Source organism: Neophocaena asiaeorientalis, unplaced genomic scaffold (assembly GCF_003031525.2).
Source record: "Neophocaena asiaeorientalis asiaeorientalis breed wild unplaced genomic scaffold, Neophocaena_asiaeorientalis_V1.1 scaffold79, whole genome shotgun sequence".
Taxonomy (NCBI): domain Eukaryota; kingdom Metazoa; phylum Chordata; class Mammalia; order Artiodactyla; family Phocoenidae; genus Neophocaena; species Neophocaena asiaeorientalis.
In genome coordinates this window covers 4,410,996-4,430,896 of record NW_020175402.1, presented here as the reverse complement: position 1 = coordinate 4,430,896, position 19,901 = coordinate 4,410,996, and the positions used below count along the sequence as shown (strand labels likewise).

The following is a 19,901-nucleotide window of genomic DNA, read 5'->3' as shown; positions in this document are numbered from 1 at the left end:
CAGAGCGCACCCTTTGCCCTGGGGCTTGGGCAGCATCTGGATCGGTCCTCACCCCGCGCCCGCACTGCGGGCCGGGCGCTGTTTGCTCAGGGGGTCGGGCCGGAGGAGGCGTTTCTCTGCAAATGAGCTGGATTCGGGAGGTCCCCGCGGCCGGGGACCGGTCAGGTGTCCTGACGCCCCAGCCTGGAACCTTGCCCCTGCCATCGCCGAGCGGCGCTGGGTCCTGGGGTCCTGCCTGGCTCGCCGCCTGGCCGGACTAGGGGTCCGGAGGGAGTGCAAGGGGAAGCCGATCCCGGAGGAGGCCAGATCCCGGGATAGGAGGAGGGCGGCTTGGGGCGCCCCTGGGCCCAAGGGTGTGGGTGTGCGTCTTGGAGTGTACCTGATGTTCAAATAAGCCTGTATGAGTGTCTGGGAGCATAAAAACATACCTGTCGGTGTACCACGATTTTGGTTATGTGGAAAGTTCCTGTGCTTTTATAAAACTTTACAACAAATTTGCAATTTCCTAAGTCTGGCAGGTGGCATGCCAGGGATCTCCTGATTTTTCTCTCCAGAGGTAGTTGAAAGGCAAATATGGGGATAGGCAGTCCTCCTGCCCCTGTGGACTTTGATTCTCTCATCACAGGACAGTTTAGCTCTGGTCTTCACGTCCCTCTTTCATGAGTATGACAGGTTCCTGAGTTGGCTTAGACTGCACTGCATTCGCCCTTAAATGCCATGGAGAGGTTTCCCCCTGTCATCTCAGATTGTAATAACATTAAACTTTTATTTGTCACTTGCTTGGTGCTGTACCTGGGTTATCTCATTTAATCCTCACAGCAGCCAGACAAGGTGGGTATTTTGTGTGAGTCAGATAAGGAAATGGAGGTCCAGAGAGGTGAAGTCACCGCCCCAGTCACACAGCTGGGAAGTGGTGGGGCTGGGACACAGGCTTAAGCAGCCTGACTCCAGGGCCGGCGTCCTGAAGCACTGGGCTGCTCAGTTGCTGGAGAGATTTCTGGAGTGCAAGCCAGGGGGCCGGAGCTCTGTCCTAACCCTAGATGCCACTGGCCACGTGACCCTGAACAAATTGCTACATCTCTCCCAGCTGGTTCACTCTTACCTGATGTCTGAGAGAAAGAGAAAAGGCTCTGTGGGTGGCCAGGCTGAATGGCTGGGAGGGGCATAGCGAAGAGGACCCCAGTAGCTCACAGGCCCTATATCTGCAAAGAACATGGCGTGTGCTCTCAGGCACGGGGTGTTTGTGTCTCTGTGCAGTGACTGGGCGCTTTGTTCTGATCTTATCATGACAGGGCTGTCTCCAGCCTACCCTGGGAGGAGTGGAGGCGGTCGTGGTGGGGCCAGAGTGAGGGGAGGAGTTTGTGCTGCTCTCTCACACCAAAGAGAGAAGGGAGGGGAGGGCCTAGCCACCCTATACCTGGAAGCCTGGGTGGCCGCCGGGGGTGCCCAACACCCTCCCAGTGCCCTCTCTGGAAGTCACATCCCCTCCCTTTACCCTGTCTGGCAGGAACCTGCCCTATAGGCCCAGATGACACTGCTCCTCCCTTTCTTTCCCCACTTGAGAGGAGGCAGGGCTGCGGGTGAGTCAGGGACAGGAAGGGCAGGGTAGGGACTTCACATGCTCCTGGGCCAGCGTGATGATACATCCCATGTGTGCACTTGGACTTGGTTCTCACTGGCTGTGGGAATGGGACTCTGGGCCTGAGTCACAGGCCTCCGCTCCCTGCTGATTGCCTGGGTGGGGGGCAGAGTGTACGGAGGGGGCAGCCAAGGCACTTCCTCATCTTGCCCCCATTAGCGTGGTGATGCCCAACCAACCTTTGGAGTGATACCATCCTAGTGTCTTAACTCCAAGGCTCACTAGCTGTGTGACTCCAGGCAAGTCACTTTACCACTCTGGACCTCAGTTCCTTACCTGAAAAATGAGGACAATAATAGCTACCTTTTAGGATTATTTGTGAGGCTTAAAGGAGAATTATGTAGGCGTGATACCTAGTGCTAAACCTGGCATAGGGTGGGCCTCAGCAAATGGCAAGCTTTTGAATTATTAGGGTACTGTCCTTTTTCTGTATTCTGGCCCTGATACAGACCTAGTCCCCATTTTGGTCCCAGGCCCATCCCATCCCTGTCTCTCTGTCTCTGGAGGTGGAGTGGACAGCTGGGGGAGGGAACAGAGAGGAGACTGCTGTATAGACCTCCCCTGCCCCGCCCCCCCACCCCCTAAGATTTCAGGTACTCATCCTGCCTGTGTGGGCCCTGAGAGAAGAGCGGGGAGAGCCACCAGGTCCGGTCTGGAGGTGGGAGAGGAGGAGGCTACTTCATTCCTTTCCCTGTGCTTCCTTCCCAGGCCCTGGGGTGGCCAGAGCTGCCCTGACCTGGCCCAGGGCCAGGGCAGCACCAGCAGAGTCAGCCTCAAGGTAGGAGAGAATACAAGGGTGGGGGAGTGTAGGGAAGCAGAAGCTCTGGGAGGGGCTGGACCGGCCCTGAGAACCCTGACTTACAAGTTAGGCAACTGGAGTTCTCTCATCCCTCCTCTGCCACGGATTCACTGTGTGACCCTGAGCAGGTCACTTCCTACTTCTGAACCTCAGCTTCCCTGTCTGCAAAATGGGAAGAGTAATGCCTCTTAGGGCTGTTGTGAGAAATAACGTAACAGATGTAGAACCTCCAGTGCGGGGCCTAGATGCTCAGAAAACAGCTTCCTAATGTCGGGGCCCCTGGGGGAGGCATGTAGGGGCAGTACCTGTTCTCAGGACCCCCTTTCCACACTCCCTCTTTTAGCTTGACCTTCCCCATCTTTGACCCCTTTTCCCCACTTCCTGGCATTGCCCCCAGGGGTGACGCTGGGCCAGTGGTTTAACCTTCTGCCCGCAGTTTCCCCATCATCAGTGGGGACCTGAGCCATGGATTGGACAGAGACAAGGTTCCCCACTCCCCACCCCCTGGAGGAGCAGACGGCTTCCTCTGGAGATGGCTCAAGCAGCCATGTGTCTCTCTGTGATCCTGAATACTATCAATAATTACTAGCATTTAATTGAGCACTGCTGGTACTCTGCATGGATTATCTCATACAATCTTCACAGCACTCCCAGGAAGCAATAGTTTTATTATCACGCCCATTTTACACATGGGGAAACTAAGATGCAAGAGGTATTGCAGGTAGAAAGTAACAGAGCTGAGAATCAAGCCCAGCTTGCCTTGCTCCGGGCCCCCAGATGAATCATCCAACCCTCCTGTTTCTTGAGATGTTCAGCCTCTGGGGAGTGAGAGGCTGCATCTATTTCATAGATGAGTAAATTAAGGCATTTGGGATCAAGGGCCCCTGCTAGGAGGAATTTGACCCCAGACTTGGCTCCTCTGTTGCCAGGGACAAAAACCCATCCCTGAAAACTGGTGTTTTGGATGGCAGTGTCCATTTGGGTCTGTGGTCCTGAACCCTCTCCCCTCACACACACAGCTAGGCTGGGCCCCAGGGGAAGACAGTGGACAGAAGTCAGTGTTGCCCCACTTAGGCGAAACCTCTTTCCAGGCTCGCTCTTGTCCCAAGAACATCTCTATGCCCAAGTACCTCCTCCCAAGTGTGTTTGGGAATCTCGGGCTGGGAGGGTACTAGGGAGTTGGCTGCAGGCTCTCTGGAAGCCAGGAGCGGGCAGAGGCCACAGGCATTTGTGGCAGGCATGCCCACAAAGCCCCTAAGGCCCAGGGCAGCTGGTGCCAAAGGTCTGGAGGCCAGAGGATTCCTGGGAAATCAGCAGTTGGCCTGAGAATCAGGAGCCCTCACTGTGTGACTTAAGTCATGTCAGTGTCCACTCTGGGCCTCACTTTCCTCGTGTGTAGAATGGGAAGGGGTGAGTTAAATGCTGAAGGGCCTTTCCAGAGCTCTGCCTCTTTGTCCAGATCTTGTGGCCTAAGAGGCAGTCTCTCCTTAAGGCAGCTCTGCTTGGTGTCAGAGCTCTGCTCAGCTTCTTCTGTGACCAGGAGGGCAGCCGGGGTGTCAGGGGTACCCAGAAGGCAGGGGAGTGATGCTGTCACCCAGTCTCTGCCTCTGCTTTCCCTCAGGCCCAAGCCCAGAGCCTCTCAGAGTTGGACCTTTGGGCAGGGAGCCGTGGCTCCTGGCTTTGGAAGTGACGGTCTGCTGAGCCACCGGGGCGCCTACAGAGGCCAGCAGTGGGCAGCGCCTCTGACCTGGCCAACTCTGCCTCTGTGGGGCCAGAGAGCCTGGCACTGGCGGTGACCTCAGCAGAGCCTGCTGGGACCAGGTGTCCCTCATGCCCACCACCAGCTCCTGGATGTTTGGAACAAGGATCTCCGGGCTGCACCTGCCTGCAACCCCCGTACACAGCCCAAGAGATTCCTCTGAGTTCTGAGCCACCCAGCAACCCAGAAGACGTGCGGCCCCGCCCAGCATCCTCCCCCAGGGCAGAGGGGACAAAGGGTGAGCCTACCAGCGCAGGGCCAGCCCTGCCCGAGCCAGCTCAGACTCTACGTGAGTGTCCCTCTGCCAGGAGGACCTGCTACCACATCACCGGCACCCTGCAGGGGCGTGGGCAAGCACCTGGGGAGGAGACTCAGGAGCCCAAACTGGCCCAACCAGCTCCCCACGCCTGCGGCCCTGAGGAATCCAGGGGCTGGCAAGAGCCTCCCCAGAGGCCCCGCCCCATCACAGGGTGCCTGGTGGACCTGCCTCAGGAACCCCGGCTAAGAGCCCCACCACATCAGGGGAGCACGGCCCAGCGGCAGGAGCTCCAGGCTGGCCAGATGCCTGGGTCCCCGCATAGATGGTGAGTCGACTTTGCCCCACGTGCGGCAACGCGGGCAGGGGAAACCGGCCTGGCTGCCCCCTCTTGGGTCTCTATCTTGTCTCCGGGCTTCTCCAACTCAAGGCCCATTCATTCAGTTCCCTGGGGGTGAGCTGACTCTGCCATCCCCTCCCCTTCCCAACTCTGCCCTCCTTTCCCTCCCCTCATCCAAAGGCTACATCCTGGGGCCCAGTGCTTCCCTATTCCTCTGTCCGACTGAGGAGGGGGATATCCTGTCATGGAGAGGATGGGGGAGGGATCACCTTATCCTCAGCAACACACCCTCGTTCCCTCGTTCTGCTCCGGAGACCACATTCCCAGCCTGAGAAGAGGCTCTCAGCCAAAGTGCTGTATGTCCTGGGGCAAGTTGCTTAACTTCTCTGGGCCTTGAGTTGTCAGGTACATTTGGTAGCTGGAGATGAGGAAGGAGGAGGTGGTTACAGGAAAATAGTTTGAACTCTAGAGAGTTGGGCTGCTGAAATAGCACGGATGATTTTTTTTAGAAATTTATTTATTTATTTATTTTTGGTTGCTTTGGGTCTTTGTTGCTGCACGCGGACTTTCTCTAGTTGCGGTGCGCGGGCTTCTCATTGTCGTGGCTTCTCTTGTTGCGGAGCACGGGCTCTAGGAGCGCAGGCTTCAGTAGTTGTGGCATGTGGGCTCAGTAGTTGTGGCTTGCAGGCTCTAGAGCTCAGGCTCAGTAGTTGTGGCGCACGGGCTTAGTTGCTCCGTGGCATGTGGGATCTTCCCGGGCCAGGGCTCGAACCCGTGTCCCTTGCATTGGCAGGCAGATTCTTAACCACTGCGCCACCAGGGAAGCTCAGGGATGCTTATTAATAAAGCTTCAGTCGCAGCAATAATTACCCCACATGGTTCTGTGTTGGCAGCCACGGAATCACGCACTGAGTTTCCCAAGCCTCCGTTTTTAATTTGTGTTGAAATTACTCTCCTGAATCTGCCTGGTGGGCTCAGAGGTGGAAGGATGTGTCCCCTAAAACTCACTGAAGAGGGGATGAACATGGGATCTCTCTAGAACCACCAGGAAGGGCACTGGGCCTCAAACAGGGCTCTGAAAATTTCCTAACAATGATGGTGGTGGCTGTCACTTATGGTTCGTTTTTTAAGCATAATTCTATTTAATCCTCACAACAGCCCCATGAAGTTGGACTAATCCTGCTCTCCACCTTCCCACCCCAATTACAATAGGGAAACTAAGGCTCAGAGAGGTTTCATCACCTGCTCAAAGTCAACTAGAAAGTGAAGGGGCCAGAATTTGAACCTGGGTACCCGTGTTCTAACTACTTCTCTCTCCTGCCTCTAACGGAGGCCTCGGTGGCCCTGTGCAAGCAGTGGAGTGTTGAGTGTGGACTGCAGAGCTTTCTGTAACCTCGTGGAGCAGATTTGGCAGTACTGTGTCAGCAGAGACAGCATCAGGGATGACCAGGCCTCTGGGCAGGAGTCAGGGTAATGATTCTGTGACAAGGAAGAGGGACATGTGCGACCCAGGCTGCCTCAGAGACCTGCTGCGGGGGGAGGTTGTGCTCCAGCTGGGGTAGAAGGGCTGCAGAGAGAGGGAGGGTGAGTGGGAGGGGCAGTCCTTGGAGAGGGGAAAGGAAGGAGCAAGGCGGTTCATCTGGGGGACTTGGGCTCCATCTTCTACTCCCTGACTATTTTGGGCACAGGTGGATAATGACAGACTCGCAGGAGGCAAGCGCTCACTTAGAAAGGAAGGAAGAGGGCCTCCAGGGGTGTCATCCTTCTCTGTTCCCTTTCTGGGGGAGGGTTCTCTGGGCCAGGATTGGCAAATGTGGGGGGTGGGGAGGCACAACGCAATTGGGTCTGGAAATGTAAGATGTGCATGCATCCAAGTGCGTGTATCTGTTCAGATAAGGGTGAATTTCAAGAGGAGGAGGGCTGGGGGCTGTGAATGGACTCGTGTGTGTGTGTGTACTGTTAATGTGTGTGCGTGTGTCACTGTGTTCGCGTGTTTCTGTGTATGTGTGTGACTTGTGTGTCTGCTGTGTCCCCGTGTGTATATCCCCGAGTGTCTGTGACTGACTCTGTGTTTGTGTGTCTGACTGCGTACGTTGGGGTAAGCATCTATGTGCGTTTTTGTTCCTGTGTGACTCTGTGCATCTGTGCCGTGTGTGTCTGTGTGTGACGCAGCACGAGCTTGTACGCCTGTGGGCCGGTGTGACCTAGTTTGTGGGTGACTCACAGGTAAGCGGGGAGAATCCAGGACGTGTCGGGTTAGATGAGGCTCTTTCCCACACTCCCCCTGCCCCCTCCTCAGCCTCTCCCTTTCCCAGCCCCACACACCTGATTTGGAAGGCACAGGTTAACCTGTGACAAATCCACCTATGGTCCGGGGCCCTGAAGAAGAGAGGGCTCTGGAAATGGGCATCTCTGCTGGCCTGGGAGAGGCATCCTGGGTCATTGGGGTGTGTCTTCAGAGGAAGGACAATATGGAGGAGGGCTATAGGCAGGCAGATTCCTGCATAGTTTGAAGAACATTCTAGCCATCACAACTATTCAGGGATGGGACGGGTCAGCTGTCAAATTGCGACCTCCCTGTCGCTAGAGGTATGCAAGCAGAAACAAATGATCACATGCTTGTGGAATGAATGACTATCGGGGGTGTTGTCCAGGGGCTGGATTACCAATGGCTTCCTCTGAAGCTGCTCTCCTGTTGCTTTGCCAAAGCCTATGGAGGCTTTCCAAATGTGGTTCCTGTTTTTATGTCTAATTCTTTGACTTCTGGACCCCTAGGATACCACCTCCAAGAGAAAATTGGCTTTGGATGAACCTAACCAGGGCCTAGCGCATCACGTGACACGATTAGTGCTGAATGAATGAATGAATAAATGACTTAGAACCCAGGCTTTGACCCTTACCATCTGCTGTCACGGACAGGGAATCTCAGCGAATGGTAGTTGTTATTGTTATTCAGAAATGGAGATTAGACTTGGGACAGGGGCTCATCAAGGGGTGAAGCTCCATGTGCGGGGGAGCCTCAGCAAGGAGGACAGGGGAGAGGGTCAGGCCTCAGGGAAGGGCTGCAATCCAGGGCCTCAGGTGCCTGAGTGTGTCGCTCTCAGGAATTTTGGCCCGGGGAAAGGATTACGCATCCTTCTCAGTCCCTCACCTCCCCCATATACAAGGCTTTTCTGGGGCCACTCAGACCCCGTCCTGGGCCAGGCCACATGTTGTCACAGCCACCAGTGGTCCCCAAGTCAGGTCAGGCTTCCCTGGGCCTCATCCGCATTCATCTCTGCCCATCATAAAACCTGAGTCACTGCTGGGGCCACAAGACAGGGCCAAAGTTCTGGGTTCTACCAGCCTCTCAGGAGGGAGGAAAATAGAGAAGGAGGAGGGAAGTTGGGGGCATGGGTCCATTTCCGGCCTTAACTGCCCTTATAATGGTCTGGGGGCTGCCTCACAGAAAGGAGGAGCTGAAGACAGGCTGGTACTGAGGCTGATGTGGAACAAGCTGACCTTTTGGGTCCTTGAGGCCTGAGAATAGGATTGCCCTGCTCAGTGCAGCCTGGAAGTAGTAGTAGCTGACTGGCCCCTCCAGGACTGTATGGCCTCCTTTAAAAGTAAACCCCCAGGGGCTTCCCCCTCCAGGGGCTTCCCCCTCCAGGGGCTTCCCTGGTGGCGCAGTGGTTGAGAGTCCACTTGCCGATGCAGGGGACACGGGTTCGTGCCCCGGTCCAGGAGGATCCCACATGCCGCAGAGCGGCTGGGCCCGTGAGCCATGGGCGCTGAGCCTGCGCGTCCGGAGCCTGTGCTCCGCAACGGGAGAGGCCACAACAGCGAGAGGCCCACGTACTGCAAAAAAAAAAAAAGAGGTGAAATAAAAGTAAACCCCCAAACCACAGAGTCTAAGTTTACCAGATACATCAGGGAATTTGATTCGGTGGTTAAGCACTTAGGATTGGGTTTAACTCTTGCCTCTGCTACTGTGTGACTCTGGGCAAGTTTCCTAACCTCTCTGAGCCTTCCCCCCCTCATGTGCAAAGTGGGAACATTTGTTTATAATTTTTAAAATTATTTATTTATTTGGCTGCGCTGGGTCTTAGTTGTGGCACGTGGGATCTTTTAGTTGCAGCATGCACATGGGATCTTGTTCCCTGACCAGGGATCAAATCCAGGCCCCTGGAATTGGGAGCACAGAGTCTTAACCACCAGACCACCAGGGAAGTCCCTTGTTTATAATTTATAAATAATTTATTCTGTTTTTTTAAATTGAGGTGTAGTTAATTAATAACAATTTATAATTGTTAGTTTCAGGTGTACAGCAAAGTGATTCAGTTATATGTATCTTCAGATTATTTTCCACTATAGGTTATTACAAGATATTGAATATAGTTCCCTTTGCTATACAGTAAATCTTTTTTGCTTTTTTTTTTTTTTTTTTGCTTATCTATTTTATATATAGTAGTTTGTATCTGTTAATACCATACTCCTAATTTATCCCCTCCCCTTCCCCTTTGGTAACCATAAGTTTGTTTTCGATGTATGTGAGTCTGTTTCTGTTTTGCATATAGATTCATTTGTATTATTTATTTATTTATTTATTTATTTATTTATGACTGCATTGGACCTTCGTTGCTGTGCGCGGGCTTTCTCTAGTTGTGGCGAGCAGGGGCTACTCTCCATTGCGGTGTGTGGGCTTCTCATTGCGGTGGCTTCTCTTGTTGTGGAGCACAGGCTCTAGGTGCGTGGGCTTCAGTAGTTGTGGCTCATGGGCTCAGTAGTTGTGGCACACGGGCTTAGTTGCTCCACGGCATGTGGGATCTTCCCCGGCCAGGGCTTGAACCTGTGTCCCCTGCATTGGCAGGTGGATTCTTAACCCCTGTGCCACCAGGGAAGCCCCTGTATTATTTTTTAGATTTCATATTCAAGTGATATCATATAATGTTTGTCTTTCTCTGTCTGGCTTACTTCACTAAGTATAATACTCCATGTTGCTGCAAATGGCAATATTTCATTCTTTTTTACAGTTGAGTAATATTCCATTGTATTTACATACCACATCTTCTTAAGCCAGTCGTCTGTTGATGGGCAATTGGGTTGCTTCCATGTCTTGGCTATTGTTAAGAGTGCTGCTATGAACATTGGGGTGCATGTATCTTTTTGAATTAGAGTTTTCATCTTTTCTGAATATATACCCGGGAGTGGGATTGCTGGATCATATGGTAGCTCTATTTTTAGTTTTTTAAGAAACCTCCATACTGTTTTCCATAGTGAATAATTTGTTCTTTACGAGGAAGCTTATGAGCCAGTGTTTTAGTTTATAAAGTGAGTTTTTTTCTTTTAACATCTATTTCTTTTTTTAAAATTTTAATTGGGGTATAGTTGCTTTACAATGTTGTGACAGTTTCTGCTGTACAACAAAGTGAATCAGCTATATGTATACATATATCCCCTCCTTCTTAGACCTCCGTCCCCACCATCCCACCCATCTAGGTCACCACAGAGCACTGAGCTGAGCTCCCTGTGCTATATAGCAGTTTCCCACTAGCTAGCTATTTTACACTCAGCAGTGTATATATGTCAATCCCAATCTCCCAATTCATCCCACTTCCCCTTCCCCCCTCCACCATGTCCACACGTCTGTTCTCTACGTCTGTGTCTCTATTCTTGCCCTGCAAATAGATTCATCTGTACCATTTTTCTAGATTCCACGTATATGCGTTAATATACGATATCTGTTTTTCTCATAAAGTGAGTTTTTATTCTCTCTTACTGGATGCTGACAATAACCCTGTGAACCCAGCATATACTCTTGTTATTCCAGTTTTGTGCCTGGGGGACCTGAAGCTTGCCGGGGAGAAGTGGCTGCCCAAGGTCATCCTGCTAGTGAGTGACAGGGCCAGGGGGAACCCAACTTTGCTGGAGGCCAAAGCTGTCTTTCCTTACCTTCCTTTATAGTGATCAGAAACACGGTCAGAACATCACTTGCCTAATTCTCAGTTTTTCGGTTTTCTAGTTTTCAGCTCCTGGAGGACTAGCCGCAGGGCTCCTTGGGCAGAGTCCCAGCCCCATCCGCAGACCAGTGGGTCAGACCCATATGCCTTTCTGCTCTCTCCCTTCTCTCTCCTTCTAGGCTTAGCCCTTAGCTTCACCCCTTGAAGGACCCTGGCAAAGGAGAACACCTGAAAGTAGGGAGAGGGGTGGGAGATCTGAGAGTATCGTGCCCAGTTTACAGATGGAGAAACAAAGGCTCCAAAGCTCACATGATTTGCCTGTGGTTACTCAGCCTGACCCTGGCAGGGGGAGTGATTCTGCACTGCAGACAGCCACCCTGACCACGCCCGACCCTGTCTCTCCTCTTCCCGGCACCCTCTGCAGTGATCTGGACCACAGTGAGCCAAGGACACCTCAGGACCCGTTGCTGGGGCCCAACAAGGAGGAGGCCAGTGGGCCCCCAGCTCGGGCCAAGGCCCGAGTGATGAGTACCACACTGACATGGCGGCAGTGGCCCCCTGCCCAGGAAGAGAGCAAACACCGTTTTCACAAGGTGTCCCTGGTATCAGGGGCCCAGCTGGAAGTCCGCCAGGAGGAGATGTCTGAGTATGGCCACCGTCGGGAGGAAATCAATGGCTTTGCTGTGCTGGAAGAAGAGACTATGAGTCACCAGGGTCCCAGGGACGGGGCTGGCTCCAAAAGCCTCCAGAGCCATGGGCCCATCTTCTCCAAAAAGTACACGCTGCCCCTCAAGGAGAAAAGGCCAGTGGGAAGGCCAAAGGAGGCTGTGGACCAGGGTGATGGCAGTCCCCAGGACCCCAGGACTGAGCCACCAAGCCCAGGAGCCACGGCCAAGACTGAGTTTTTGGCGCTGGTGCACGGGCCCCATGAGCCCAGGCCCAACCCAGGTGTGAGTCTCACTGGCGGGAACTCCCGGAGCCTCGAGGAACGGCGGGTGACACGCACTGTGCAGACTACCATGGTGGTGGGAGGGCACGTGCACCGACAGGTGAACAGCTCTGTGACGAACTCTGTGGGGCTAAGGCTCCCGAGCAAGGCCCTGCCCAGGGGCCGCAATGCTGCCCGCGTGGTGCAGGCAGTGGTGGTGAGCCCCCGAGCCAAGGACTCACCCAGCCGCAGCCAGGCCCTGGAGCTGCTAAGTAGCCTTGTGCCTGCTGGGTGGAGCCCACCCGCCAGCCGGCTTCCCAGGCCCCTGGCTGCTGTGACAAGGTGTCCAGGTCTGGGCAGCACAGAGGGTGCAGCCCTGGGGCAGCCGCCTGAGACGGGGACAGCAGAGCCAGAGGACGGATCTGTCCTGGCTCCCGCAGGCTTCCTGGACTATGCCCACCCGCCTCAGAACCAGGATGTCCCTGCAACCCACCCGGACCGAGACCAGGACAAAGCCCCAGATGCCAGGGTCTATGAGGTCCCAAGCGTGCAGAGAGCATCCAGCCCCACCCAGCTCCCTCTCCAGACCTCTCAGGGTCACACACCAGTACCCTCCTCTCCCAGACTCCAGACCCAAATCCCCTCCCTGGGCCTAGGTCACCCCCCAGAGCAGCCGGAAGTACCTACCCATGCTAGGGCCCAGCTGACTCTCGAGCCCAGGGGACCCCAGGCCTGGCCCTCTGTTGAAAGGGAAGGGCATCCAGATCCCCCTGCTGCCACCAGCCTGCCCACGGTGAAGCCTGAGGTTCTTACAGTCCCTGGACAATCTCTTGCTCCATCCTCTACAAGAAGGAAGGCTGTCACCAGCCCAGGAGGTCTTTCTGCTCCACCCTCCCCAAGGAATAATGTTGTTCAGGACTCTGAAAATGTCCCTATCTTCTCCCTTACCCAGAAAGATGTAGTGCAGAGCCCTGGGGTTCCTGCTGACTCATCCCCTAAAGCAACCAAGGTTGCCCAGGCCCCAGGAGGCAGCCATAGCACCCAAAAAGAGGTTGTCCAGAGTATTGAAGGCAGCCTTGCCCCTCCTCTCACCAAGGAGGAGGCTGGTCAAGGCCTGACAGCTCCTGCTGTCCCACCCCCCAAACAGGAAGGGGAGGTTCAGGAATCTGAGGAGAGCCCCATCTCATCTCCTACCCAAAAAGAGGTCCAGGGCCCTGGTGCTTCTACTGTCCCATATTCCACCCAGAAAGTAGTTGTCCAGGGCCCTACTGCTCTCATTGCCCCCTCCTCCTCAGGGGGCAAGGTATCCCTCAGCCCAGGAGGCCCCCCTGCCCCAAGGCTGATAGGAGCAGAGGCCAGCCTGGAGTCCCAGCTTGTCCCTGACTCCACCGAGGGCAAGACGTTCCCGGAGCCATCAAGGGAGGAGGAGGAGGTGGACCTGACCGCTGACCTGGAGATTTTCCTGGACACCCTGCGGAGTATGGAGCCCCCCGAGATCCTCCGCACTCACCGGCTGCCACGATCGCCCCGCTCCTCCTCCCTGGCCATATACGCCACGCTGCCTGCCATCGAGGAGGACCAGCCTGGGCCATGGGTGCTGGGACCCAGCCCCCAGGGGGTGCCCGCACTGGAAGCAAATGAAGAGGAAAAGGGAGAGGAGGAGGAGGAGGAACCACAGAACCCCTACCTGAGCGACAGTGAAAAGCTCCAGCGCAGGCAGGAGAAAGCCAGGCCCAGCCCCTCCTGGGACTCCCACCCTGCCCGACCCCCCCAGGTCTCTTGCTCTCTTCTGGAGATGATGAAGAAGCACACAGCAGGTGCCAAGGATGCCCACCCAGAAGTCGGGCCAGAGTGGCAGGCAGGCAGCCGGCCCACTTCCCGTCTTGGAGGCAGCCTTCTCTTTGGGGGCCTGGTGCCTGCCCTCAAGGAGGCCCCCACTTTGGAACCACTGGACACAAAACCATCCGCTCTACCGCCCCACAGGGCACCAGGGCTCAAGAAGGTGCCAGGACAGCTGCCCCTGCTCTACAGGGAAAGGCCACCTCCAGAGAAGCCTGCATGTGCCCAGTCCCCGGAGGGGTGGGTAAGTGAGGCCTTGGGTGGGCAATGCAGGGGGCCTGGCCTCACCTGGGCCAGGGTTTGGATGGTGTGAGGACCATGATACTGGGGGGCAGAGTCTCCAGGGGCCAGGGGCATGGGTCTGAGGTCTAGTTCAGTGTGACCACATTTCTCTGGGCCTCCGTCTCCCTATCCAAACAGCAGATTTGCACTGTAGATTCCAAACGGCTTGATATCTAGGAAGCTGGGGAAGGGGACAGCTTCCAGGGACAGAGTGATGAAGGTACCAGGGGGTTGGGAGCAAGTGTGGCATCCTTTGTGGGCCAGCTCTTTGGGGGTGGAGGGCCACAGGGAGGATGTGGGGTTCCTGGAATGGCAGGTTGGGGGAGACAGTAAGGAGGCAACCCCATAAGATCTATCACCGCTCTCCATTCCAGAGCTCAGCATTGAAGACCCAGGGCAAACTGAACACCAGGCCTGGAAAGGTAGGGAGTGGGGGGCAAATGGGTGGGGCAGCAGGAGGTGGGGGATCTGTGGACAGGGCCTGAGGACCCCCTCTGTGCCTTCTCCAGATGACGCTCTTCTCGGAGCCTGGCTGCCAAGGCAGCAGCAGGGAGGTTTGGGAAGACACTGCTGATGCTTCCGGCTGGGCCCACGTGGCTTCCATACGGGTGGTACGAGGCTGGTGAGTCCGGAGTTCCTGGCGGGGTCCTGCGTGTGAACCTGGGGGATGTGAGGGCAGTGGGAAGTGCCCAGTGAGAAGTGCCTGGCAGAAACCCCCTCAGCTACCCAGAGACCCTGTCTCGTGGGTACATCGTCTCCCCACTCAGTGACCCTAGGTCTTTGTGCCCGCAGCTGGGTGCTATACGAAGAGCCGGCGTTCCGGGGCCAGAAGCTGGTCCTGCCTGAAGGAGATGTGGAACTTGGAGCTCTGGGGCCAGCATGGAGTACCCAAGGCATTGGCTCCCTGAGGAGGGTTGTCCGGGTGAGTGGCTGGGTGTGGCGGACCAGGTTTTGCCCATCTACCCTAAGCCCCAGGCCCTGAGGAGGGAGACAGCCTCAGGTACCCAGAGTTGGAATTTCTGGGAGAGATCATATGGGATCGGAGCCTGGAGAGAGTTTATCATGTTCTCACCTGTAAAGTCCTGACCTCGGAGCCAGTGGGGAAGAAAAGGATTCTGGGTGTGCTCAGCCTGGCTTGGGGAGGCAGGGGCCAGGCAGAGGCCAAGCTCCAGTAGCTCCAGCTAGTGCTGGAGAAGGATTCAGTTAGAGCAACAGAAATGGGTAGGGGTGGCTGTGAGCACTCACCTCCCCAGCCCGGGCCCAAGCTTTCAGGCCCACGGCCAGAACCAAGGTGCCATGGACGTATGTTGATTCACGTGCTCACAGATGCTCTTTCATGTCAGCTGTGTGCCCGGCACCACACCAGGCAATGAGTAGGTTGGGAGATCTGCTCTCTGCCCTGTAGGACTCATGGTCAAGTTAGGGTATGAGGGCTGGGTTTGAAGCAGAAAAGCCATATAAACAGATTAGAGATTTAGAAACATCCCTCTGGTTGCCAGGAGGAGAAAAGACAGGGACTCTGGAGACAGGAAGACCAGGAAGGGCTGTGATTTCCAACCAAGGGGAGCCTCTGAATTTTGAGGGAGGGGTATGTGGTTTGAAAAGACATAGTCTTATTATAGTTACACATCTGTAAAGTGGGGGAAAATAATATTGTTTTCATAACACAAATTTACAAACTGCTAAAATTAAGCTTGACAAAGCCGTCTTGGCCACTGGGGAGACCCAGATGAGAACGCAAAGATCTAAGAGCAGGGCCTAGCCGACGTTTTAGGTTTTTTTTTAATTTGTTTTTTTTGTTGTTGTTGTTTTTAATGGAAGGACAAATAACCCTGAGTTCAGAGCTGTTGAAATCCTCCCGGTAAGAGAGGATCAGAATCTTAACTAGGGCAGTGGCCCAGCCACGCAAAGGAAGGGACAAGAATTTTCAAAGCCTCTCCGGAAACACACAAATATTTGTGGACAATTTATTGTGGGCTTCTCACAATAAATTCATCTTCACGTAGGAGGTAATGAGGTACAAGAGAAAAACAAGGGCTTTGAAGTCCAGTAGACCTGAGTTCCTTTGATTCATTCAGCACTGATTGGGTGCCTAGTGTGTATCAGGCACCTGGGACGTGCTGGGTTGCAAAGGTGAAGAAAAACTGCAGTGCTCTGTTCTTGGTCTTGCTACTTACAGGCTGTGTGCCCTGGGGCGGCCCACTTAACTTCACTGAGCCTCAATTTCCTAGCCTGCGAATGGCGCGTAATAACTCTCGTTGGGAAGACCAAATGAGAAGGGGTAGGACAGGCCCTTATATATATGCCTTGCACCCAGTAGGTGCTTCATAAACATTTGATGGAGTTAGTGAATGAAAATGGCCCTAGTGAGGAAGAAACACCCAGAATGCAGAGAGGACCTGCAGCTTCCTGGGATGAGGTACAGCTTCCTGGGTTAAGGAGGCCAGTCTGGACAGCCATAGAGATTTGTATGCAGTCTGGAATTGTATACAAAAGAAGGGTCAAAGTGAGACCTCAGGAAGTGGCTATCCCGCCCATCCCTCCACCAGGCTGGAAATGAGGCTCCCAGAGGCAAGGCAAAGGGCATGGCACTTGGCAGGCTCCTACTGGGAATTTTGGCCTCAGGTCCCAAAGGGCCAGTGCGGGACCAGTGAGGGCTTTGGTCCCAGGCTTGTCTGGCTGACCTTCAGAGAACACTCTAGTCATTTCTGGCTTCTGGGGAGAAGTCCCCAGCTGGACAGACTTGGGGAAGAAGGTGTGGGTGTGGCTGGTCTCTGAGGGCTGTTGCTTTATACTTCACTTTTCCACCCCTTTCCTTCCATAGGACTACATTACCCCAGAGATCAGCCTGTACTCTGAGGAGGGCCTCAAGGGGGAGCAAGTGAAGCTAACCAAGGCCTTGGAGGACCCCCAGAGCCTGGAGAGGCCTCTGCAGGTGGCATCTGCCACTGTCTCCGCGGGACTGTGAGTCTGGGCTGTTCTGGGAACCCTACATTTAACATTCACTGTGCTGGGTGCTGGGGACACAGAGGTGACGGGACATGGTTCCTGCCCTCAAGAAGTGCTCAGTCTACTGGTGGGGCCAGGCAAGTAAGCGGACGGCGGCAATCCAGAGTTCCAGGATGGAGAGACACGGGGCTGTAGGAGTACAGAACAGCACCAAACCAGCCTGAGGTCAGAGAAGCCTTCCTGGAGGAGGAGACTCCTCAGCCGGGACGAGTCAGCCCCAGAAGAATCTAAGTTCCATGAGGGCAGGGACTTTGTATGTTTTGTTCACTACTGTATCTCTGATGCCTGAAACAGGGCCTGGCATGGGGTAGATGCCCCTAAATATTTGTTAATTGAATGAATGGGGGAAAGAGTATACTAGCACCTGCAAAGGCCCAGAAGTGAGAGACTGACTTTGAAAGTTCACTCTGGCCAAAGAAAGCAGCAAGTGGGTAGACGTGAGGTCCAGGAGGAAGGCAGGGGGACAGGACAAAAGGCCTCTTTGTGCAGCTGGACTGTATTGTGAGGCTAATGGGGAATTACCCGGAGTTTTTAAGCAGGTCCGGCTGCTGGAAAGGACTCTCAGCCGCTGTGTGCAATTAGAGAGGGCCGGGTCGGAAGAGGGGAGATCAATGGAGTGGCTGCTGCAGGAAATTATGGGGGCCTGAAATGTCCTCCAGAGTCCCCTTGATGGGGGCCTCTCCCCCAAAACTTCTTTCCCCCCTCTACCCCTTCCACCTCATCCACTAATCTGTGTTCCCAGGAGTCTGGGGTGCAGCTGCCTCTCTGCCTCCCCTCAGGTGGCTTCTATACCCCAAGCCCTTCTTTGAAGACACTCCCTGCATCCTGGAGCCTGGAGAGTACCCCACCCCAGAGGCCTGGGGTGCATCAGATCCCAGTGTGGGCTCCCTGAAGCCCATGAGATTGGTAAGGAGTAGGTGGTCCCAAACAGGCTTGTTCTGCAGTCTGGGTGAAGAGGCTGGGCCTGGGAGCTCCTATTGGGAATGGGATTGGAGGAGAGGGAGGATTAGTCCAGGGGTTGGGGGAGAGGGAGGACATAGGGTTGGCCATTTTTAGGGGCCCCAGGAACAAGTAAACCCTAGGTCACCAGCCCCATCTGTCTTCCCGCACCTCTGGGTTGGTGTCTCAGCTCTGTCTCCTCTGCAGGGATGCCCAAGTGTGGAGAAGCCAGGGGAGCCCAAGGTAGGCATCTGGGCCTCAGGGTCAAAGAGGACCTTTGGGTGGGGTGTTTGTATGTGTGTGGCTATCACGGCCTGGACTAGAAGGTGGGAGAGGTGGGAGCTGGGGGCTAGAGGCTGGGCTGGGGAGGGGCGGGGTGGAAACCCGATGGGCTAACTGGGAACTGGCTTTTGATGTGTAAGGACCAGGTCAGAGGTCAGAGAAGAGACAGGAGTTAGGTAAGGGCTTGGGGCTCAGTGAGGGAGTGGGAGGGCTTAGCTCTGGGTTGATGCTGGGCAGAAGTCATCCTGGGGTGGCTGGGTGGGTCTGGGTCCAGATCACTCCCCACCAACCTCACACAGCTCCTCTCCGCCGCAGGCTGTAGTGTATGAGGCCCCAGGCTTTCAGGGCCAGAGCTGGGAAGTGAGCCGAGACATCTACAACCTGCAGCAGCCAGAGGACGGCCAGAGCCCCAGCTTGGCCTCTGTGGGGTCCCTGCAAGTTCTTGGGGGCTGGTGAGGACTCAGGACCCTTCCTTCTACCTCATCCTCTCCACTAGCCTCTACACTCCGGGATGGGAAGTGACCTGGTCTGCCTAGGGGTGGGGGCAGCTCTCTTACACATCCATGGGCTTCCTGTGACTGAGTCTGTTTGTCTGCCTCCCCCTTCCCCCAGCTGGGTGGGCTACGAGAAGGAGGGTTTCCGGGGTCACCAGTATCTGCTGGAGGAGGGAAAATACGCTGATTGGTCACATTGGGGAGGCTATAACAAGGCGCTGACCTCCCTGCGAATCATCCGGACGGTAAGCAAGAGCAACTGGGACATCCCTCTGCCTCTGGCCGCAGCCATACTTACCCCAGCACAATCTGTTGAGGGAAGAATTTGCGCCTCCTCTCCCTGTTCTCTAGAGCACCTGGAAGTGTTCCCTGAGGTCTAGCCTCTCTCCCTCCTAATGCCTTTCCCCAGCCCACACTGATCACCTCACCGCAAAGTCCCTTGGTGGACAGCGTCTTTGGGGTCTGGGCACTCCCAGGGGTTTCCGTCGGTGGGCGGGAGAAACCTGACTGTCCCTGGGGCCCAGGACTTCGGGGATCCGGAGGTGGTGCTGTTCGAGGCCATGGACTTTGAGGGGCATGGCGTGGAGGTGAGCGAGGCATTGCCGGATGTGGAGCTGGCGGGACACGGCCCCAGAACGCAGGCCATCCACGTGCTCAGCGGCGTGTGAGTGACGGAAGCTCAGGGAGCTGGGCCGGCCGGGGGCGGTTCCGCAGAGGTACTGGCTCCTCCACGCTGACCCGCGCCCCGCCCTTCCTGCAGGTGGGTGGCTTATGAGGAAGTGGGTTTCTCCGGGGAGCAGTACGTGCTGGAGAAGGGCGTGTACCGCAACTGCGACGACTGGGGCGCGAGCAACAGCGCCCTCGCCTCTCTGCAGCCGGTCCTGCAGGTGTGTGCCCGCCGCAGGAGCGGGGCCTCTTAGAGCGGAGGGGCTTGGCGTCCCCCAGCAGTGGTGGGCGGGACTGGAACAACCGGGCTTGGAGCTCCTGGGGGCGGGGCCTCCTGGAAGGGGCGGGGCTAATACGGACCTGGAGGGTGAGGGACCTGCGAAAAGGGTCGGGAATACTGAAACCAGAGGAATTGAGGCTGGGGGCTAGCACACCCCTTAAATCTCGAAACTTCGGTCCCTCCCTTCAGGTCGGGGAGCACAATCTGCACTTTGTCTCAAAGGTAAGGAGCTGGTGGGGGGGCCTATGTCTCCTCTTCCCTCATTTCAAATCTCTCCCCCGCTTCCCCATTCTCTCTGTCCCACTCCATCACCCTCCTTCACTCTCATCTCTTCCCGTGTCTGCCGCCAGATTCAGCTTTTCTCCGGTCCGGACTTCCTGGGCGACCACATCTCCTTTGAGGATGACCAGACCTCTCTTCCCCCTTCCTTCCAGCCCCAATCCTGCCTGG

At 55.5% G+C, this 19,901-nt stretch overlaps 1 protein-coding gene across 1 annotated transcript in view; it reads left to right on the top strand.

Moving 5' to 3' along the window:
* Nucleotides 1–19,901, top strand: part of CRYBG2 (crystallin beta-gamma domain containing 2) — a 29,471-nt gene that overhangs the window by 1,214 nt on the left and 8,356 nt on the right. Inside the window, exons 5-18 of the mRNA XM_024766878.1 lie at nt 4,159–4,781; nt 11,157–13,743; nt 14,156–14,203; nt 14,291–14,403; nt 14,574–14,703; nt 16,606–16,745; nt 17,570–17,696; nt 17,937–17,972; nt 18,327–18,463; nt 18,624–18,750; nt 19,030–19,169; nt 19,266–19,392; nt 19,641–19,673; nt 19,802–19,895. Coding sequence (XP_024622646.1) covers nt 4,159–4,781; nt 11,157–13,743; nt 14,156–14,203; nt 14,291–14,403; nt 14,574–14,703; nt 16,606–16,745; nt 17,570–17,696; nt 17,937–17,972; nt 18,327–18,463; nt 18,624–18,750; nt 19,030–19,169; nt 19,266–19,392; nt 19,641–19,673; nt 19,802–19,895 — 4,462 coding nt within the window. The remainder of the gene's footprint in view (nt 1–4,158; nt 4,782–11,156; nt 13,744–14,155; nt 14,204–14,290; nt 14,404–14,573; nt 14,704–16,605; nt 16,746–17,569; nt 17,697–17,936; nt 17,973–18,326; nt 18,464–18,623; nt 18,751–19,029; nt 19,170–19,265; nt 19,393–19,640; nt 19,674–19,801; nt 19,896–19,901) is intronic.